The 23077-nt window shown below is 43.6% G+C and overlaps 1 protein-coding gene across 4 annotated transcripts in view; it reads left to right on the plus strand.

Moving 5' to 3' along the window:
- The window catches only part of GLRX3 (glutaredoxin 3), a 162007-nt gene that overhangs the window by 130479 nt on the left and 8451 nt on the right, over positions 1 to 23077 (plus strand). For all 4 annotated transcript variants that reach the window (XM_053584314.1, XM_053584316.1, XM_053584312.1 and 1 more), the window contains 5 exons: positions 5799 to 5907; positions 14855 to 14929; positions 15641 to 15842; positions 20771 to 20943; positions 21176 to 21237. In XM_053584314.1, the coding sequence (XP_053440289.1) occupies positions 5851 to 5907; positions 14855 to 14929; positions 15641 to 15842; positions 20771 to 20943; positions 21176 to 21237 (569 nt within the window). In that variant the 5' untranslated portion in view covers positions 5799 to 5850. The remainder of the gene's footprint in view (positions 1 to 5798; positions 5908 to 14854; positions 14930 to 15640; positions 15843 to 20770; positions 20944 to 21175; positions 21238 to 23077) is intronic.

A 23077-nucleotide genomic window follows, 5' to 3' on the forward strand; every position in this document is an offset into this window, starting at 1 on the left:
AGAGAGCCCCAGGAAGTTGTCGCCCTTGCCCACCACTGCTGTGTCTTGATGGTCCAGGACACCTTTGTGCCTGGCGACTTTTGCTCAGCTGTTTTGGAGGCCCATCCGCCTGCTGTGCGTGTCCACAGTTGGTTGACTTGGGTTCCATTGTGGGAATGTGCAGCACATTCTCCCATTGGTGGATGTCAGGGCTCTTCCTGGTTCGGGGTTATGGTGGATAAAGTCACTGTGAGCGCTCGCCCAGCCCAAGGCCTTTGTGGAGCTCCTGTCCGCACTGTCCTCGGGACTTGACACTTCCGCAGCCCTCTGCATCACTAGCGCAAGTCTAGTATAGGCAAGAGTGGACACTTCCGCAGCCCTCTGCATCACTAGCACAAGTCCAGCATAGGCAAGAGTGGACAGTTCCGCAGCCCTCTGCATCACTAGCGCAAGTCTAGCATAGGTAAGAGTGGACACTTCCGCAGCCCTCTGCATCACTAGAGCAAGTCTAGCATAGGTAAGAGTGGACACTTCGCAGCCCTCTGCATCACTAGCGCAAGTCTAGCATAGGTAAGAGTGGACACTTCCGCAGCCCTCTGCATCACTAGAGCAAGTCTAGCATAGGCAAGAGTGGACACTTCCGCAGCCCTCTGCATCACTAGAGCAAGTCTAGCATAGGTAAGAGTGGACACTTCCGCAGCCCTCTGCATCACTAGCGCAAGTCTAGCATAGGTAAGAGTGGACACTTCCGCAGCCCTCTGCATCACTAGCGCAAGTCTAGCATAGGTAAGAGTGGACACTTCCGCAGCCCTCTGCATCACTAGAGCAAGTCTAGCATAGGTAAGAGTGGACGCTTCCGCAGCCCTCTGCATCACTAGCGCAAGTCTAGCATAGGTAAGAGTGGACGCTTCCGCAGCCCTCTGCATCACTAGCGCAAGTCTAGCATAGGTAAGAGTGGACACTTCTACAGCCCTCTGCATCACTAGAGCAAGTCAGAGTGGACACTTCCGCAGCCCTCTGCATCACTAGAGCAAGTCTAGCATAGGTAAGAGTGGACACTTCCGAAGCCCTCTGCATCACTAGAGCAAGTCTAGCATAGGCAAGAGGCTCCTGAGGAAGGGTTTTGAGGGGTCAGGCTGTTGCCAGAACTCAGTGTCAGGGCTCCAAACAACTCTTAAGGACTAAAAAGGTAGCGTAGCTGAATGCCCAGGAGGAGGAGGAGACGCAGGGTGGTGTGTGCTGTAGACTCAGCCCTCTGCTCATCTGCTGGAGCTGCTGAGTTCCGACAGATACACATTGTAACTGTTGAGGGGCGTCCTACCGTGAGTCCTTTCCTGCCTTAGGTGAGTCTTCCATTGGAGCTACCTGCTTTCCTTTTTGTGTGCCCCTGGGCAGCACTTTCTTCTTAGTCCTACAGGTGGTTTCTGTCCTCCTTTTTCTTTTATTTCATCAAATGACCCTCTGCCTATCTGAGAGAAAACAGGACTTAAAACACATTTCCCTGAGTCCTCTCCCTCCCATTTGTTTATTTGTAGCCTTAACCCTTAATGTTTTATTTTTTATTTATTTATTTTTATTATTAAATCATAGCTGTGTACATTAATGCGATCATGGGGCACCATACGCTGGTTTTATGGACCGTTTGACACATTGTCATCACACTGGTTAACATAGCCTTCCTGGCATTTTCTTAGTTATTGTGTTAAGACATTTACATTCTACATTTACTAAGTTTCACATGTACCCTTGTAAGATGCACCACAGGTGTAATCCCACCAATCACCTTCCCTCTGTCCTCCCCCCTCCCTCCCTCCCTCTCCCCCTTCCCCATATTCTTAGGTTATAACTGGGTTATAGCTTTCATACGAAAGCCATTAATCAGTTTCATAGTAGGGCTGAGTACATTGGGTACTTTTTCTTCCATTCTTGAGATGCTTTACTAAGAGGAATATGTTCTAGCTCCATCCATGTGTTGACAGTCTCACTCTGTCACCCTGGGTAGAGTGCTGTGCTGTCACAGCTCACAGCAGCTTCAAACTCTTTGGCTCGGTTGATCTTCTTGTCTCAGCCTCACGAGTAGCTGGGACTACAGGTGCCGTAACACCTGGCTAATTTTACTGTTTTTAGCAATAGGATCTTGCTCTTGCTCAGGCTGGTCTGGAACTCCTGAGCTCAGGTGACCCACCGGACTCAGGCTCCCTTAATGCTGGAATTATAGGCATGAGCCACCACTCCTGGCCTGCCTTCCCCATTCTTCATTCCTTTGCTTCTGAATCAGAGGAGACCGCCGCCTTCTGCTAGGTGAGGTCCTCTGTGCTCCCGATGCCCCTTCTCCTGCCTCTTGAGACCTGGCATCCTCAGCTGTGTCAGTCTTCAGGGTCCGTCCCCCCTTTTGCACTGCCTCTTACAGTGTAAACCTGTGAATGTTTTCTTGTATTAAAAAGCCCACACCTTGATGCCGCCTTTTCTTCTACCCACACGGATCTCTTGGAAGATCTCTAGGTCCTCCTCTTCCGCCGTCCTCCTGCCCTTCCACTGAGGTTACCCTCACTCCTGATCACAGCCCCTCCCTGCTGCAGTGGGGGACAGTCACTCCTTCCTTCTTTTCTCTTGACTTCTGGGAGGCCCAGGAACCTTCTTGTACCTCGCAGGACCCCTTTTCTGCTTCATGACATGAGTTCCTTCTCCATCTGTGCCCCTTGGTGTTGGTGAGCTCCAGGGGTGCTGACCTGGGTCTCTGCTGTATCCTGCCGCAGCGGTGCTGGTACTGTTGACCCTTGATTCTTAAATCTGAATATTTGTGGAGACTTCTCTCATGAGCTCCGACTACCATCCGACTACCAGCCCTTTAGACAAACCTTCCTCTTGAGTTGGCAGCTTCCCCACTATGATTCCAGGCTACTGCCGCCATGAGCCCTCAATTTTGAAGCTAGAACTTGGAGTCAGCTCTAGACTGTGCCTCTCTGTCACCAAATCCTTCCCCTTCACTTACTCTGAGGCTTAATCAGTGTTTGCCTTTGCTTTCCTGTCACTTTGCAGGAGGCTGGCTCTGCTCCCACCTGGAATTTTAATTGGTTTATACAGTTCATTGATCCTTACCCACAGGTTAGTTGTCTTATTTCTTTTCTCCGTGTAACTTCCCCCCCAGATTTTCAGATTTTTTTTAAGGAGGGGGTATTTGAACAGAATTCTATGAAGCTGAAGCATTTTTCAGTTGGATGTGAAATAGACTTAGAGTTATCTTTGCTAACGTCATTTTGTATGAAAATAATGTAGATATACTTTGAGATTCCTAAGACTTCAGTCAACAGTATTATTCCTCTATTCATTCTGTTCATACTTAAAGCAAATGTTTGGCCAGTCTTTTGCAGTATAATACAAACAAGATAAAAGATAAACAAGTGTGTCCATGTAAACAGCAGACAACCCCCCGCTGCCCAGCTTCTTCTTGGGTGTCTTCTCTTTTGACATTTATTTATTTATTTTTTGAGACAGTCTCACTTTGTTGTTCTCAGTAAAGTGCTGTGGCATCATGGCTCACAGCAACCTCAAACTCCTGGGCTCAAATGATTCTCTTGCCCCAACCTCCCAAGTAACTGGAATTACAGGCATCCGCTGCAGCACCCAGCTATATATATATATATATATATATTTTTTTTTTTTTTTTAAGATATATGGTTTTTTAAGAGACATGGTCTTGCTTCCACTCAGGCTGCTCTCAAACCTGTGAGCTCAGACAGTCCACCCACCTGGGCCTCCCAGAGTACTGGGATTATAGGCATGAGCCACCATGTCCCCAGCCTGCTGTTTCAACATTTTATCATGCTTTCTGTGGTTGCAAGCATGAGCATGCCTCTTTCTGACAATACCGTGTTTAAAAAGTAAACACTGGCTGGGTGCTTGTATCTCAGTGTTTAGGGTACCGGCTACATGCACTGGGGCTGGTGGGTTTGAACCCAGCGCAGGCCTGCTAAACCAAAAAAATAGCTGGGCATTGTGGCGGGCACCTGTAGTCCCAGCTATTAGGGAGGCTGAGGCAAGAGGATTGCTTGAGCCCAAGAGTTTGAGGTTGCTGTGAGTTATGACACTAGGGCACTCTACAGAGGGTGACAAAGCGAGACTGTGTCTCAATCAAAAAAAAAAGTAGGGTGGCGCCTGTGGCTCAGTGAGTAGGGCGCTGGCCCCATATACCGAGGATGGCGGGTTCAAACCCAGCCCTGGCTGAACTGCAACCAAAAAAAAAAAATAGCTGGGCTTTGTGGCAGGTGCCTGTAGTCCCAGCTACTTGGGAGGCTGAGGCAAGGGAATCGCCTAAGCCCAAGAGCTAGAGGTTGCCGTGAGTCCTGTGACATCATGGCACTCTACCGAGGGTGGTAAAGTGAGACTCTGTCTCTACAAAAAAAAAAAAAAAAATAAATAAATAAAAGTAAACACTGATGTTAATGGTAATAATGTATCCATAGCCATTTTTCACAATGTGCCTTTAATGCACAAATTTAGTTTCTACTTTCCTCAAGGGTCCGAAAGTATAGTTGGTTTATATACCTATAAAGTGAGGAGGATGAATATTCAGAACCACTTTGTAAGGGCTAAATCTTGACTCAGGAAATATCATTAACTTGAAAATTACTCTGCAACCTGAAGACTCCTGTAGAGTGTTCTTCTGTTTCAGTGTTGAATACAACAAAATTCTAACACTACAAAAAATTCAGGCAGTTCTTTTAAAGTTTTTTTTTGGGTAATAGAATGCAATATATATCAGTATTTGTTTATTTCCAAAGTTAGTGTAATTGTTTTTCTCTATTTCATTTGTATAATTTTAAAAATGTGCAGAATGAAATGTTGTTTAGGGTTAGTTGCACTCATGGAAAACAAAAGTAAGGGAGTGATGAACAAAAAATGGAGGGCTGGGTTGTCCATGAAGAGATTAGGGAAGGGCAGGGTCTTTGGTGTGGGGGCCTCCAAGACAGTAGTAGAAGTTTTCTATTTCTTTAGCTGGGTGATAAGTGCATAGATACTCATTTTATTGTTATTTTTTACACCTTACACATGATATAAATATTCTTTTGTATGAATTAAATATTTAACAAAAATTGAGTCTGTCACTATTGCTTTATTAATATTCTTTGGTAGGCTCATATTTATTTTATCACATGGGTTCTAATCTGTAGAAAAATATCTAGAAGATTTTAATTAGGAATAGTTTATTTCACCAAGTTTTTCCAGCTGGGAGAGGGTAGCGCTCATATATTTTATTTCTCCCATTAAGATTTTATTATTTTCTGGGCGGCGCCTGTGGCTCAGTCGGTAAGGCGCCGGCCCCATATACCAAGGGTGGCGGGTTCAAACCCGGCCCCTGCCAAACTGCAACCAAAAAATAGCCGGGCGTTGTGGCGGGCTCCTGTAGTCCCAGCTGCTCGGGAGGCTGAGGCAAGAGAATCGCTTAAGCCCAGGAGTTGGAGGTTGCTGTGAACTGTGTGAGGCCACGGCACTGTACCGAGGGCCATAAAGTGAGACTCTGTCTCTACAAAAAGAAAAAAAAGATTTTATTATTTTCTTTGAATAAGTATTTTTGTGGCCCAAGTGCCTCCAAGAACTTGACTTGACGGGTTTGTTACCATTGTGAGGGGAAACTTTCCCCTGTGTTTTGAGGTGAGACTCTGCCTTGCAGGTTAAAAGGCAGTTTCCTCTAGCAGCTGTGCTCACCTGCTATTAGTTTTCCAGGTGGGAAAATATGTTATCAGCAATGTAAAGTTCATTTTATATATATTATTATGAAGTTAGTATAATTTTTAAAAATGCATTGTTTTGATTTACAGGTCCCTCCTTGTGGTCCATTTCTGGGCACCCTGGGCTCCTCAGTGTACGCAGATGAATGATGTGATGGCAGAGTTAGCTAAAGAGCACCCTCAAGTTTCGTTTGTGAAGGTATCACATTTTCAGTATCATGTCTTTTATGAATTCATTCTGACTTACAGGTTAGACTAGATTTTATTAACTAATTAAAGGGGGTGTGATGTGGAATTCCAAATATTTATAAGTGGTGTTGTGTTCTCATTTTGCAGTAGTTTATGCTTAAGAATCTTAAACCGATTTTGCATTTGTTAGGCACACTTTCCCTCACCTGTTTCTGGGGACATGAGTGCCAGGTGTTGAGGGGCTGCAGCACGGGTGCTGGAGAGTAGGAGCAGACTAGATGGCTCACCATGGGGAATGGTGGTTTTTTTTTTTTTGTAGAGTCTCACTTAATCACCCTGGGTAGAGTGCTGTGGCATCACACAGCTCACAGCAACCTCCAACTCCTGGGCCTAGGCGATTCTCCTGCCTCAGCTTCCCGAGTAGCTGGGACTACAGGTGCCTGCCGCAACGCCTGGCTACATTTCTTTGTTGCAGTTTGGCCGGGGCCGGATCTGAACCTGCCACCCTTGGCATATGGGGCTGGCACCCCACTCACTGAGCCACAGGTGCTGCCTGGGAATGGTGGTTTTAAGATAACTAAGATAGAGACTTATTAAAATAGAAACTTGTGTCATTGAAAAGCTATATCTGATGTGGAGAATGATCCAAGAAAGGGTATGTGAAGGTTGCTGGGGAGCAGGAGGCAGCTGCTGTCTTGGCTTTGGTGCATACAGACCCCTGGGAGGAGCTGGGAGAATTTCTAACCCCATTAGGATGGAGGGGGCGGAGCCTCCTTTGTTTTTTGCTCTGGTTCCGTGTGTTCCTCCTTTCTGGTGTCTGCTGCATGGATGGGCACCGGGAAAGTGATAGTCCTGCTCAGGGGTCAGCTCGAGAGGTTTAACGCGTTGGAGTTGTCATTTGGGACTTTGTGCTGGCTTAGGCAGCAGGGACAAAGTGTGTGTTGAGAGTTTTAGACATGAGTTATGGGGAAAGGAGGCACGTCTTGTCTTCAAAACCTTGAATTCTTAGGATTTAAAAACTAACAAAACCCAAAGTCTTGTTTCAAAATCAGAATTTTTGAGTTCAGACTACATGTTGGCCAGTATACCCATATATGGGATGGGGTCAAAACTAACTTTAGCTTGTCTGTATGCCTCTTTGTATGTAAACTGAAAGCACAGAATCCTGATAGGCTAATTCATTTGTATGGTAGGTGGTAACATTTTCAGAAAACTTCTGCATAGATAAGTTCGCTTTGAGTAGGTATTATACTCAGATGGTTCAAAAACCCAAACAGCACAGAAAGGTGTACGTTGACAAGGCTTGCCCACTCCTTCCCTGCCAGCCCTATTGTCTCACCCCATAAGTAACCACATGCATTAATTTTGTATGAATCCTTGCAGTGTTTCTTTATGCAGATAGAGCATATATGAATATAATAGTTAGCTTTTTAAAATTCAAGGACTTATTTAAAATTCCAATAAAATGTGTTATGTAACCTTAGAATGTAACCCTAAAATGTCCAATATAAATAATACAAGGGGACATTAAAACTGCATGTTTGGTCAGTGATAAAAGATAATGATTACAAGTGAAATGAATGATTAAACATTTCAATCATAAGATTAATCACGATGATGGTAATTGTCCTGAGTCTGCTTTTGTGTGGATAATGTTACTGGTTTAGATAACACATTGTTCTTAGCTGCCATCTGAATGATTTATTTAGAGTGATTATAGAATTACTTCTCACATTGGTACCAGACTTGGCAGTGAGATTTTAAGTTGTTGGAGGGCTTAGGTGTCTCAGTGTGCTAGGGGTTGGAGAAGCCTTAGCGCTGTCAGGTTGTGGGGGTACTGGAGCCTGACTGCACCTGGCGTTTGTTGGGACACCAACAGGGCTAGGCTGGTCACACTTCCAGGAGTAATCACTTTCCAGAAATTCACTCTGTGGCCTAGCTTTTCTTTCATTAGACTTTATCAAGGGCAAAGGTAATTTACTTGGATGTTATAGGGTAGATAATTAAAAGTCACTCACTGAGCGATGGTGAGCAAATGGTAAAATATTTGAGAGACTGTTGGCTCTTCTAAGAGAGGCATGCAGTTCATTTGCTATTGGGAGCTTTTGGAAATTTCTAGAGTGTGGAACTAGTATTCTGTTACTCTTGCCGTGTATCTGTATCTTTTAATATCTTAGTCTTTTTTAAAATGATGCAATAATTTGGCATTTTTAACTTGTAAAATAAAGAGGTTAGGCTGTTTTTGTGACTGGGAAAAAATCATTTAAATAAGTGAACTTAAATTAGATGTTTTTAACTGATTGTAAGGTTTTTTTGACTGTAAATAATTTCTTATTTGGTAGGAGGTGGTAAAATACCACCTTAGAAAAGTTGCTGACGCATTTTCAGATCTGTTCTGATTGGAATGGAATGCTGAAAGGCAAAGTCGTCACGTTTATTATGTCTGAGTCCCTCATTCACTGTACACACGATGTGGTTATGAAGTGTTTTCATACTCCTTCTGGGTGCCTTGTTTATGATAAGTTCCACTTACCTGAATCACTGCCACATCTAACTGGATCCTGAGGGTTTAGGGCTCGTCCTAAGGCTTTCACTAAAATTCTTTTTTTTTAATTTATTTATTTTTATTGTTAAATCATAGCTGTGTACATTAGTGCAATCAAGGGGTACAATGTGCTGGTTTCATATACAATCTGAAATATTCTCATCAAACTGTTCAACGTAGCCTTCATGGCATTTTCTTAGTTGCTGTATGTAGGCATTTGTATTCTGCATTTAGTAAGTTTTGCCTGTACCCATTCTAAGATGCACTAAAATTCTTACAGAAACCTTATATTTGGTAGGCTGGGAGCGGTGGCTCACGCCTGTAATCCCAGCACTGTGGGAGGCCGAGGCTGGTGGATTGCCTGAGCTCACAGGTTTGAGACCAGCATGAGCCAGAGTGAGACGCCATCTCTAAAAATAGCTGGGCTTTGTGGTAGGCGCCTGTAGTCCCAGCTACTGGGGAGGCTGAGGCTTGAGCCCAAGAGTTTGAGGTTGCTGTGAGCTATGATGCCTGGCACTTACTTAGGGCGACAAAACTCAAAAAAAAAGAAAGAAAGAAACCTTATTGGCTCGGCGCCTATGGCTCAAGTGGCTAAGGCGCCAGCCACATACACCTGAGCTGGTGGGTTCAAATCCAGCTCAAGCCCGCCAAACAACAATGACAGCTGCAATCAAAAAATAGCCGGGCGTTGTGGTGGGTGCCTGTAGTCCCAGCTACTTGGGAGGCTGAGGCAGGAGAATCACTTTGGCCCTGGAGTTGGAGGTTGCTGTGAGCTGTGATGCCACGGCACTCTACTCAGGGTGACAGCTTGGGGCTCTGTCTCAAAAAAAAAAAAAGAAAGAAAGAAAGAAACCTTATTATTTGTTCAGAATAATATTAAATAGCTAGGGCTTGGTGCCCGTAGCACAGTGGTTATGGCACTGGCCACATGCACCAATGGTGGCAGGTTCGAACCCAGCCCAGGCTTGCTAAACAACAGTGACAACTGTAGCAAAAAAATAGCTGGGCATTGTGGCAGGCACCTGTAGGTAGTCTCAGCTACTTGGGAGGCTGAGGCAAGAGAATCTCATAAGCCTAAGAGTTTGAGGTTGCTGTTAGCTGTGAGGCTACGGCACTCTACTGAGGGTGACATAGCGAGACTGTCTCAAAAAAAGAAAAATTGTTACTTAAATTTTTTTTTTTTGTGACAGAGTCTTATCTTGTTTTCCTTAGTAAGAGTACCATGGCGTCATAGCTCACAGCAACCTCAAACTCTTGGGCTTAGTTGATCCTTCTGCCTCAGCCTCCCGAGTAGCTGGGACTACAGGTGCCCGCCACACGCCTGACTTTTTTTTTTTTTTTTTTTTTATAGAGACAGGGTCTCAGTCTTGCACAGGCTGATCTTGAACTCATGAGCTCATGCAATCTACGCGCCTTGGTCTCCCAGAGTCATGGGATTACAGGCGTGAGCTGCCATGGTCAGCCTAGTTAAAATGTCGTGTGTCTTTCTCTGCTTTTCATTTTGTTAGTGCTCTTTCTCATACTGATGTTGTTTGTGTCTTTGCCAAAAATGGAAGTACACATTTATCCTTTGTTTGGTAGAGTCTTTCAGAAGACAGCGTCTGGCAGAAGGGGTGGGAGGAAGAGGGGAGTGCGAGGCTCTGCGGGTAATGAAAAGCCTGGGCGCCTGCATCTGGTTCTATCCGAGATCCAGATCCCGCCCATTTTGTGTTAAATCTTTCGCCTTTATTTTTTGTGGCTTGTTTTTTTTTGTGTATCTGGACTTAGTCTGTGTCACTGGTTGGCCAGTTAGGAAATATTCTGTGCTTTTGTCTGTATTGTCATTTCATTCCTGTTTTGGTGGCCTCCTGATAGTGTGATACCTGAGATAGGGATCTTTACCTTACTGTGTTTTCAGGTGGCTTCTGCCCCTCAGGCTGGTCTCCCCAGCTCCACTTGCACTGGGAAGTGGTGCTTACTGTGCTACATAACGCAGTTTAGTGCGGACATTCTCAAGTCAGACCTGCCAGCCAGCAGGCTGGTGGGATTTATACAGCGTGTCCCCAAATTCACCCCTGAAGTCTCCATACCCAGGGAAAATTGTAGCTAAGTGTACCTTACAGAGTACTCATTACAAAATATTTACAAAATATTCTCTATGTATCAGCTACCTCTTTGTAAAATTTTGTCTTACATCATTTTCTGTGGCTGCTGGGTGAAGAACGGTTTGAAGGGGGAGGGTGCAGAGTAGAAGCAGGGAGGCTGGGTGGCTCTTTCCCTAGGCCACCTGGGAGGTGACTCGATGCCATAGTCTGAGTCGGCATCTGTCTGGGAGCAGAGCCCAGTAAACCTGTTGGTGAATTGGATGTGGGAGGTGAGAGAAATGGATTAATCAAGGTTCTCCTTTTTGATTTGAGCAACTAGATGGATTTTGTGAGCTAGAGATGCCTTGGGAAGGAGGAGGTTTTGTGGAAGCTTCACCTGTAAATGTTGAGTATGTAGTCCAGAGGCAAGGGGAGAGCTAGGCTGGGGCACCATGGAGTCATTGTCACGGCAGTGTCACTTAGAGCTGTGAGATAAGATGGGACCACACCAGGAGAAGAGACGCAGATGAGCCAGGAAGAGTGCTCAGAACAGGTCCTGAGACAAGCCTGCGTGCCTGCGTCCCAGCAGTGAGGCTGAGGAAAAGAGAACAAGGAGAGAGAACAGGTTTGCAAGGATGGTGTGGTAACTGTCACTGGGTGATACTGAAGGGTCAGTCACATGAGGACAGCAGTAGCCACTGGATGTGCTGACATGGCCGTGTGGCAGCGTGGAGAGGAGCTGAGCTCTGGAGCCACCCTGCCTCTCTCCCTGCTCGACAGGGCTGTGATTGTCACCACCCATTTCTGCTACTGTAACAGTATGCCTCAGGCTGAGTAGTTTATGAACAACAGAAATTTCTTGCTTACTCCCTAGGCTGGGCAGTCCACAATTAGGCACCAACAGAATCAGTGTCTGACAAGGGCTCAAGCTCTGCTCCCAAGATGGTGCCTTGTGTGTCCTCACATGGCAGAGGAGTGGAAGGTCCCAAAGAGGACTGGATAGTCCCTTGAACCCTTCCACAGTGGCCCTTAGATCTCCCAAAGGCCCCTTTAACTCCATCACCTTGGGGGTTAAGTTCCAAGATACGGATTTCAGAGGGGCACACATTCCAACTCCAGCAGTAATCTAGGCCAAGTTCCTCAACCTCTTTAAGTTCCAGTTTCTTTAGTAAGATGAGTGCAGTGATAGTGCCTGTTACTGTGAGGATTGAATGAGTCCACACATGAAACACGTTTAGAACACTGTCTGGTCTGGAATAAATTGCAGCCCTCAGCCATTGGTGTCAGGCTAGTGCATGTGATCCCTCCTCATTAAAGTCAGGTGGGTTCACCAGTGCCTCCCAGCCTCTCTCACCCTTCTTCATAGACAGAGTGTGCTGCGTGGGAAGGGTCCAGAGTTTGAGATTCTTGGTGTAGAAAGAAAGTAGTTTCCCAGGCATTTTCCCTGGATTGATTTCTGGAAATGTTCAGGTCTCATTGGTCCTTAAGTCATGTATGAATCCTGTCTTTGAAATGTAATCCTTTTTTTTTTTTTTAAATTGTAGTGTAGGAAATGTTAACCATGGTAAAGTGAAAAAGCTTAGGTTTTGTAGTCAAACTCACACACTAGGCTTTGTTTGTCAGCTCTGTGTGTTACTAGCTGTGTTTTATAAGTTACCTCCTAAATTGGGGTTCTCTAGAGAAACAAAACCAGTAGGATAAATAAAGATCTATGGGAAAGGGTTTCTTACAGGTGTTGGCTTACGTGATCATGGAGGTCGAGAAGTCTCACCATCTGCTGTCTGCACAGTGGGGACCAGGGAGCTGGTGGCATAGCTTGGTCTAAGTCTGGAGGTCTGAGAACCAAGGGACTAGATACTGTAACTCTCAGTCTGAGGCCTGAGAAGCTGACGGGGCCACTGGTCCAAGTCCTGGAGTCCAAAAGCTGCAGAGCCTGGAGTTCTGGTGTCCAAGGGCAGGAGAGAGTAGTGAGCCAGTGAGTGAGAGAGTGGCTACACCTTTCCTGCACCCGTTGTCCTGTCTGGGCCCACGGCCTGTTGGATGGTACCCACTTGTACTAGGTGAAGGGGCATCTTCGCGTCTCAGTCAGCTGGTTCAAATGCCAATCTTCAGATGCCAAACACCCTCGGGGGGGGAAATGATGCTTTACCAGCTGTTTGGAGAGCCCTTAACTCAGTCAGGTGGACACCTGAAGTTCAGCATCATATCTCTGTATCTGACCACTTACAAAGTTGAGATGATACCGTGCTATGTACCTTTTGAAGGTAGGCTAGGCCGTTCTGTGTTAAGGGCCTTCGTGATTTATGGCAGAGAGTAGGTTGTTCATGACAGACAGCTGTTACTGATCACCTTTGAGCTCTTATGAATGCAGATCCTTTAACAGTCCTTGTGTATTTCTATTTTTTATTGTTTCAACTGTTGTGTTAGATCCAATATGAACATTTCCAGTGGATTTCGTGCTGCAAAAGTTGTCCTGGAGACTGTTTTGCCTTAGATTGTACCCCCCTTCCTGTGCTGTTTCTGGGTGTATGAAGGATTTGTCTTCTGGGAGCTGACTGAAAGAGAGGCTGTTGTGATTCTTGGCTTCAGCAGGAATTGTGAGAGGTCCTTAACCTCCCAGAAGAGTCCCCAGTAAAGGTCCCTCCTGGAAACCAGCAGAGTATGAAAGGAAGTACGATTTTAAAAGGACATAGGAACTTTTAAATAGATTCTTGGTGTAGAAAGAAAGTAGTTTCCTAGGCATTTTCCCTGGATTGATTTCTGGAAATGTTCATGTTTCATTGGTCCTTAAGTCATGTATGAATGACTTTAAGGACCAATTTTGCTACCTGTTTTGTTCTGGTTAGAGACCATGTTACCTTGTTTCTGCTTAGTGTTGGCTTCTGATTTGGAATTTGCGTTACTCTTCTGTTGGAATCCAGTCAGTCTGAAGGGAGGGATGGTATGAGCCCAGCACGATGCCCAGAGCCTGGTGGGCACTCGGTGGATGTTAGCCGAAAGGTGCTGTGGTGTCTGAGTGTGAAATTGTGTATGTGAAAGAAAATAGCACAAATGTTTCTAAAATTTAGTCTGCTCTAAGTAACGTCTCAGATTGCTTCATCTTCTTTTTGCCCTTTTTCCAGATTGTGGGATGGTTGATTTTAAAATTTATACAATTGTCATATAAATACTTCTTAAAAACTGGAAATAATTAAAAGTATTGTTGCAAAAGGGTGTTTCAAGAAAAAAATTAAGATGGTAAAAGAGCACCCAACAATATGTAAGAAGGAAGGGACAAGTGCAAGCCCCGTGACTACGGCCGCTGCGCCCTCGGCTGTGTCCCGTGGACGTAGCCGCCAGGACACCTCCACACAAAACAGAGTTCCCAGCCCAGTGGAGGAGAGCTTTCACTCCTGGAGAAATACAGTGTGTATATTTTAAAAACTTTTAACACTATAATTTATCAGTAAATTTTATTTCCTGCAGGTTAATGTGAATTCAGATTTTTATTGGTTTCAAAAAGTTCATATTAAATTGGCAGTCCTGTGTGAGAGAGAGAGTATAATGACACATCTTGGTTTTTATCAGTCTGTTGTTGATAAGGATAATATAAGTCTATATTGTTTATAAATAGCATACAGTAATTGTGCTTTAATTATTTAGAAATTGTATTATTAAATGTGTTTTAAATCCATGTATCAGGTTATCACATCCTGCTTTGTGGAGGGGCCTCCAAGAAATTACCAAACACAGTGTGGTCATCATACTTAAAAGGCATTTACATGTTTGAACAGAACCGAGGCAAGTACCCAGCAAGACACACGTTCAGTGTCTAGCAGCCGTGCAGGAGTTAAAAGCAAAATTTATCAGACATCAATAGTTTATTGAAGAAATACTCCTTTTTGCTTCATAATTTGCAGAAGGCTGCAGCTGTCAGTCATGATGTACTGCCTCTCGAAATTAGTCAATAGAGCAAACAGCAAGAATTGCTGTGGGCAGAAAATAAGCACTGTAATCATGACATAACTGGGGTCAGTGATTTATGGATTTCAATATAGTAGTAGCTGCATATGATTGAAAATTTACTAGGTCACTAGTGCACCAAAAATTTTATTCACAGCCTCCAGGCATCTTTTGAAATGTGCAACAAAATAAAAACCTCTGAACCTGTTTTGACACTGCAGACTCAGTGGATGACATGCCAGCCCAGTGAGTCTCATTTAAATGTAAATGTGTCATAAACTTTTGTACCATACTCTTTAAAATGCCAGCTACTCAAAGGGATAATGGGTGTGAAACTGATTTACATATTGAAGTTGTGAAAAAGGACTTTTTAATAATCAAGCTTGAATTCTTTTTTATTTTAAAAGTTGGAAGCTGAAGCTGTTCCAGAAGTATCTGAAAAATATGAAATTAGTTCTGTCCCCACCTTTCTGTTTTTCAAGGTAAGGATAAAGAGTATATAAGAAGCCCTTGTCTGTAGTGGGCCCGGTCTGCTTTGTCTCCTTGACCCTCTCTCCTAATCCCCAAACGTTAGGCATTGGTAGTTCCTGGCTTTCTGCCTTTCCTGTTAGTCCCCTTGTCGGCACTGCTGCTGACGAGGAAGACAGTGTTAGTTTTTACTTGCCAGCATCTTGGGAAAGTGACATGGATTGCAGGGGGCAGCAGCCAGAGTTGGAGCTTCTTGATCAAAATCCAGACACATGGCTGTAGAGCCCCAGTGTGGCCTGAGTTGGTTGTTCAGAGCATGTGCCTGGACATAATGGGACATCTGGCTGGTTCTGGTTTGATTAATGATTCTTGGGAAGGGGGTGCAGACCTGTGCTTCAGAGCTCTGGGTGTTGCCATAGCTCCCCGAATACCTCATTTATACTTGATACAGACTCACCCCATGAGTGTAGAGGAAATCCTCTTTGTTTTAGATTAGACTCTGATCTGGTGGGACCTTGAGGTGTTACAGTCTTTCCCGAGTATGTTCCCAGGAAAAGAACAAAGATTTATGTATTTCTCAAATTGAGGTGCAGTGCAGGCAATTGGTAATCACATTTTTTTTCACTTCTTCGATAATAGTGTTAGCTCTTTTAAAAATTGGGGCCTAAAATATAGAGATGATGAAAGAATGCCATACATGTTCTAAATGACATTTTAAACTTCAGAATTCTCAGAAAATCGACCGATTAGATGGTGCACATGCCCCAGAGTTGACCAAGAAAGTCCAGCGACACGGGTCTAGTGCTTCCTTCCCGCCCAGTGCTAACGAGCATGTGAAAGAAGATCTCAGCCTCCGCCTGAAGAAGTTGACCCACGCTGCGCCCTGCATGCTGTTCATGAAGGGCACTCCGCAGGAACCACGGTGTGGTAAGAAGCGGCTTTCCGATAACGCGAACCAAGTGGGTGCTTCACCGGGACGGGGTGCGGCTGAGATGGACGTGCTTCTTCCCAGCTGGGCCGTGCACCATGTGCTTGTGCTCATACACTGTACAGAGTCTGCACGGTCACAGTTCCCAAGGATAGGGTCTCATTAGGTCTTAAGAATTAGTTTGTATCATAGACTCAGAGAATGATGGAACCAAAAGGGGTCTTAGAAATCATTTAGTTCAGATCTTTGTCTTATATATGAGTCTTGTACTGTTTATTAGAAGTTTAAAATGAGTCTGTTTTATACCCAGACCCAAAGGTAGGAAGGTGCCTTGCCCAAGGTCTCCTGGCAGTTGGGATCAGGTTCTAACGACCCTGTGGCTCTCTCTGTTAATGGGCTTCTTGCCTGTTTAGTTAGAGTTTTGCTATTAGCAGTTAGAGTTCAGATTCAGCAATTTGAAAATCTGCAGACTTTTCTAAGTATCTGTGTGTCCACTCCCTCATTGTCTGTCAGTGTCTAATAATTGCATTAGTCACCGTTATTGTGATTTCTAATCTATAGCTGTTAGTATTGGAGGGGACACTTATTTTCTGTACACATAGATGCTACGGTTTTTTATGTTAAGTAGGTTTTAGAGTTATTTGACCCCTCTGGTATTGGGTTTATGTTGTTTTCTTTTTACTGTGCCTAGTACAACATTATTGTGTTGTGTAATTGAGCACTTAATGCCTTTTGGTGATGCTGTTGAGACTGTAAAGGTAACTGTTTCACCTGCTCAGGAGGGAGTTTATTCAGATAGGTGGCGATAGCATTGAGTAGGCTGTTGATGTGATTCCAGCACGTCCAGTGCGACTTTATAAAAATAGCCAAGCTACTAATGAGAATTTAATTCTAAATTCTTCCCTATAGGGTAATCAAATTACATACTAAGTTATGAAAAAGTCCAGTTTTAAAAATAGTTTCACGATGAATTCTTACAAGGTAAAGAAATGATTCCCTTATCTGTTAGTACTGCCTGAAAGATAGCCTTGTTGGCATGTGTGTGTCAGGTAGTAGCTGCTATTTACGTGTTGCAAAGCTAACTTAGTCTGTGCTAAGGAACTAGAGACCAAGGACAGGCTCTGTTGTGTGTGTGTTCTTTCGTTCTCAGTGGAGTTGCAGCTGTTTGCTGTTCTCCTTCTCATATCTGGTGAAAATCATGTCTGGCATTTTATGCGGCAGGCTAACAGTGAGAACTTACCACATCAGTGAGATGGGATGTGGGTGAACCCGTAAATGATAGGTGGGGCATGGCAAACCTACAGTGAGACCAACACAATATTCTTAGCTTTGGGATTGGATAGAAGTAGTCTCATAGTCTTTTCTGGATGATAACCTAATGAAGTTGGCAGATGGAAACATTGAATGTTGGGAAGGAATGTGCAGGCATGAGAGGAGAGGGGTGTGCTGGAAAGTGTGGTAGACTGAGAGTCAAGCCCATGAACTTTAGGCCCACCTCTGCTGCCCAGTGACTGGGGACAAGTCTGGGACCCTCCTTGTTCTTTTAATTCCTCCTGGTGGTGTTGGGTGGAGCCAATGGAGATGATGTACAATTATTCCAGTAAATTATAGGTAAACTTAGAAATATCACTTTCCACTTATTATTTCATTAAATTGAATTTAGGATGTATTTCTAGACATTTTTATGTTAACTGAGTGGCATTTGGAAGTTATACAAATAATAAAGATAAAAAAGCTAGCCCAGTGCATGACTCACTTCTGTAATCCTGGCACTCTGGGAGGCTGAGGCCGGTGGATTGCTTGAGCCCATGAGTTCGAGTCCAGCCTGAGCAAAAAGCAAGACCCCCATCTCTATTAAAAATAGAAAAACTGAGGCAAGAGGATCACTGGAGTCAAAGTTGAAGGTTGCTCTGAGCGATGATGTCACAACACTCGACCCAGAGCAATAGCTTGAGACTCTATCTCAAAAAAAAAAAAAAGAATAAAAAAGCTTTAAAACATTTCAGAGCATTCTGAAAAACATGGTGTTACATTTCAATAATAAAAAACACTTAGAGAATTTAAAAAATTTTAAATACATACAATTGAACAATTTTTTTGTTGAAGTACTTGTATTCTTTATGATTTTTCTAAGTACATTTTTAACAGGCGTTTCTGTTTCTTGACATTTTGGTTTCTGCAGCTTGTCTTTCTATCACATATGGCAAGTAGATCATTTTAGGGTGTTGCTATTCTTTAATAAGATCCCTACATAGGATTAATTGAAAAATGTTTTCGCTGTGGCCATGACCAGCCTCTTCCCTACTGACTGTGCTCTGATTCTGTCTTCCCCTTTCTGTGTGTCGCTACACAGTCTATCTTCATCTTTAAACTATTTCCCTACGAGAACATAGATGGCTTTACCCTCTGCTGCTGCTTTCTGAGCCTGCTTAGTGAGGAATTGTTTCTGTTCCTCTGTGAGCACTTTAGAGAAGTGTAGGCAAAGCTCCCGGTATAAAAACAGTGCTCATCCCTAACCTCATGATCTCCAGCAGCTGCTCTTTCCTTATTTGACACAGAATAACCTTGAAAGCCCTGCCTTCAATACACTGTCCTACTACCAGTAAACTCCTATGGTGGAGTTAGCTATGCCTGATTTTTAGTTAGCTAGCCTCCACCTTGCTTTCTATTAATCAGAAAAATCATGAATAACATTTAAATTTTATATCCAGGAAACCTTGAAAGCTATTTTCAGGGTTGCCCTGATACCTCCTTGGACTTGGCTCAGCCCCTGCATAGGTCATAGGTCGTGTCCCCGCCATCCGTCCTCTGCTTTGTGAACCACCTGCAGCATTGCCATGTGGGGCTGGGGTCTCAGGTGCCAGTGGATTGGATTGTCCCTGTTCTGTGCTCTTTATGAAGACGGAAAGTGCTTAAGTTTTAGAAAGACTTACCAGAAGCACTGAGATGTACATCTTTTTAAACAGAATGTTAAACCCATAAGCAGTTTAATTAAGTTACTTGGGAGTTCTTATAACTGTTTCAGTTAACAAAGCTTTTAGCAAAGCAAAAGGTATTTGAACCACAGTACAGAAATTTCTCCTGCAGTGAGAGTCATCTAATTAGGTTTCTACTTTTTAAATCAGACACAAAACCAGCAGGTTCAGAAGTATTCTTTAGAGTTCTATTGTTAGATAGTGATTAGATGTGGCAGGTAGGCTTGTTATTCATCTTGCGAGTAGAAATGACTATGGATAGAAATGGTGATTATGTGGCTATTGAACACAATTTTTCTACTTTTAAATCTTTTTATTGCATGCATGCATTTTTCTTTAAAAGAGTATGTAAATATTTTGTTAGTAGAATAAAGGCTTCTTACTATTTTATGCTTAAGCATGACACTTCTACTCTGCCATTTTAACCCTTAAAAATGAAACACTACCAGTCAATCTTTTTAGTCTGCATGTAATTGCCTGAAGCTAAAATAAAGCTTTTTCTCAGTCAGTTACAGTAGAAATGAGTTAATATATTGGCAACAGAATAACCATCAGCAATCAGCTGTTAGCTGTTTACTAATGAACTCCCAGAAGAATGCAAGAATTTCAGAATCAGTGTTTTACTTCAGGCTGTACATGAACTTAACCCTTGAGCTGCAGGAAGGTAGCTCACATGCGGGGCGAGGAGATGCTGGTGCTTCACGGCCTGCACTGCGGGTCTGGGAGGTGTGTGTAGCTCAGTGTAGATCCGTGTTTAATAGTAAAGGTGTTGTGGGTGATGTTGGGTAAAGCTTAATCTTGCAATTAATCTTACACTGAATTTTATGATTTGACTTTATTTAAAAATAATTTCTTATGTTGTTAAATCTTACAGGAATGTTGAGTCTGAAGAATAGGTTATTTTCCAGTGACTTACAGCATGTTTACAAAGAAGAATAAGGTGTGAAGACCAGGGTTGTATGGAGTGCTGGGAAAAAATGGAAAAGAATTAGCTTATGGAAAGAAAAATACCTTTATTTCGGGCTAGACTAATAAGTTTACTAAAGACTGATGTTCACACTCTTACTCTTCAGTACTAATGTCATAATAAGATGATGTCAAAAAAGTACAGAATAAAGATGTGTCACAAAAGTGTAATAAAATCATGGATCATAAAATTGTCACTACTCTGTAGTAAGAAAGAAATCACATTACCTACTTCAGGGAATCTAGATAGTTTTAGAAAAGAAACTGTGAAGTTATGATAGGAGAAAATACGGTCATTCTATTGGCAGTTCATATATGACTACAGAGAAGAAGCTTTAAAGTACATTGTGCTACGCCCATTTTACACTACAAGAGAACACATTCCTTCTTGATTTTAATTTATCCTCCTTAGAGATGGTAAAGATTGAGAACTTCTGACGTGTGTACTCGGGAAGCCGTAAAATGGCGATAGAAACTGAACAGAATAGTCAAGTAGTAGTTAAAAATAATGATGGCAGTTGATTCTCATAGATTTCACAGCAGGAGAGCTGAGAGGCACTGCCCAGCGTGTCCAGGTCAGCCTCCTGATGGCTAGGAGGTGCTGTAGGGTGTTCACCCAGGGCCTCCTCCAGTTTCCCTTGGTGCACGGATGGAGCAGGTGTCTGGGCTTTAGCTTTGCCTCTTGTTTCTCTTTCAACAAAAAAGGTCCCTCAGTTTGAAGAGGAACTTTGATAAATGCACATGACTACATTTTTTTTTTATACTTACAGTTTTATTAATTATATGTTACCATGTGATGGCTGAAGGTCAAATAAGGGACTATTGGAATTTAGTTTCTCTATATATACTATTCAGCTAAATCACTGGCAAAATAGGAGACAGATGTTCTCTATCGATAGATTATATGTACTTTGAATTAACTTATCATGTGAATGTGTTTGGAGAGTGAGAAAAGCTAAATTCTTTATTTTCTTTTTCTGTATCAGGTTTCAGCAAGCAGATGGTGGAAATTCTTCACAAACATAATATCCAGTTTAGCAGTTTTGATATCCTCTCAGATGAAGAGGTCCGGCAGGGGCTCAAAGCCTACTCCAACTGGCCTACCTATCCTCAGTTCTATGTTTCCGGAGAGCTCATAGGAGGACTTGATATAATTAAGGTTAGAATTGGGAAGTCTGTATCTTGTAAAGAAATTTCACGTAGAGCATACTTTTTAAAGTTTCATAATAAATCTAGTATCAGCTTTCTTATGAATCTATGTTAATGAGAACCCGCAATAAATACACAGCATTTCCGATGAGATAATTTATCAGTGACCTGTTCTGGTATGATCAGGGAGATTGTATGTTAGAATAATTTTTTTCTTAAACTGATAGATGTGTTTATTTCAGGAGCTAGAAGCATCTGAAGAACTAGGTACGATTTGTCCCAAAGCTCCCAAATTAGAGGAAAGGTAAGTGATTTTAAAAGTTTTAGTCTCCTCTATTATTTCAAACATTTTTAAATCCTCAGTTTTTGTATTCTCTTTCATGTAGAAATTGAGGATTTGGTGTTTGTTTTCTAGGGTTCATAATTTGGTTCACAGTCAAGCTAGGAAAGGTCTGTGTTAGGCTGGAAAGCTTTAGTGCCAATTAGTGTTTATGTGGGGGAAATGTCATTGTTCCTTTGGAATGACCAAGTTCTGCTTACCTCTCTGCATTTCAGAGCCATGATCTGCTGTCTTGCTGGTGCTTATTGGTTTACACTTGGCCCTTGTGCAGCCTCCGTGACTGCTGCCAGTGCTGTCCCCTGGCAGAGTGCCCAGTGTCACAGGTGTTGGGTGTGGGATGCTGGTGTGTGCACGGTGCACCTTTGACAGGCTGGACACTTGTCGTTGCCTTTCTAAACTGCGATAACTTAGAATCCAAGTGTATTTTGGAGCTGTAAAGTCTGTATTTGTTTTATGATCTCAGTCAGCTTTTGGACTTTTGTGTGTAGGGTGACTTAAAGGGGCTTCCATTGTAATAAACATGAACTAATGTAGAAGTTTCAAAGGAATTCATTTAGAAATCTATCAGTACATCAGCCATTTATAGTTAGGGCTCATGTTTGTAAGATAAACCTTCTTTTTGTAATTTTCTTGCCATTTAATACTCTGAGAGTTTTTAAATGTGTATGATAATAAACTGCTCATTTAGCCGGTCAGTGCGTCAGGCTGCCCTCTGCGAGCCGCCTTTCCTCACGCGGCTGCCCTCTTCCTGCCTTTCTCATGGGTGTGGTGCTCCTCGCCTTTGCTGATCCCGGGCGTCCTCAGTGGGGCTTTTGGCTGCACCCTGCTGGTGCCCTTGTCACGGGAGGTTGTGCGGCTTCCAGGGACAGCTGTACTTTCCCGCGCTTTCCTTGCTGGTCTCTGCTGACTGCAGCCTGCTGCTGTGTAGGGCCCACCTCCGCAGACCTGTTTGGCCAGTGTGCTGCTTCTCAGTCTCCTGGACTGCCCCGCATCGAGGGCGGGATTGTGTAGACAGCAGAAGACAGCATGTTTCTGAGTAATGGTTTAAAGAGGTCCCAGTGAGCAGATTGCGGGAGGTGACATCTCTCTTGCCAGTACAGAGCTAGCGATGCAGGAGGCTGGGGTCACTGGCTGAGTCCACTGGGTTAGTACCCTCCCTGGGCCTCTTGCTGTTTCTCTGGGAACGAGGGAGTCCTGTACGGCTGGCAGTGTTTCATTGGTGGCAGCTTTTATTCCAAAAGGAGGTTTTGGGTCGTGAATCATCTTTAGTACTGCTGCCCTGAGGACATGACGCATGACCCCAGGGGGCTGAGGTACTCGAGGGACTTTTCCTGAGATTTGTGACTAAACTTACAACTATGTTCAGATAATTAAAATTTCTGAGGCAAATTCTATTACGATATTTGAAAGATTGTATAAAATATTAAATGCGAAGTTAAGATGAGAACATTTTTTTTTTTTTTTTTTTGGTAGAGACAGTTTCACTTTACCGCCCTCGGTAGAGTGCCATGATGTCACACGGCTCACAGCAACCTCTAACTCTTGGGCTTAAGCGATTCTCTTGCCTCAGCCTCCCGAGTAGCTGGGACTACAGGCGCCCGCCACAACGCCCGGCTATTTTTTTGTTGCAGTTTGGCCGGGGCTGGGTTTGAACCCGCCACCCTTGGTATATGGGGCTGGCGCCCTGCTCACTGAGCCACAGGTGCCGCCCCAAGATGAGAACATTTGATCTTGGTTAGCTGAACATCTTCACCTCCCAGGCCTGACCTGTGGGCTGTCCCGTAGCAGTGTAGAGTGGTGAGCA

The sequence above is a fragment of the Nycticebus coucang genome, chromosome 3 (assembly GCF_027406575.1).
Source record: "Nycticebus coucang isolate mNycCou1 chromosome 3, mNycCou1.pri, whole genome shotgun sequence".
In the NCBI taxonomy this organism is placed as follows: Eukaryota; Metazoa; Chordata; class Mammalia; order Primates; family Lorisidae; genus Nycticebus; species Nycticebus coucang.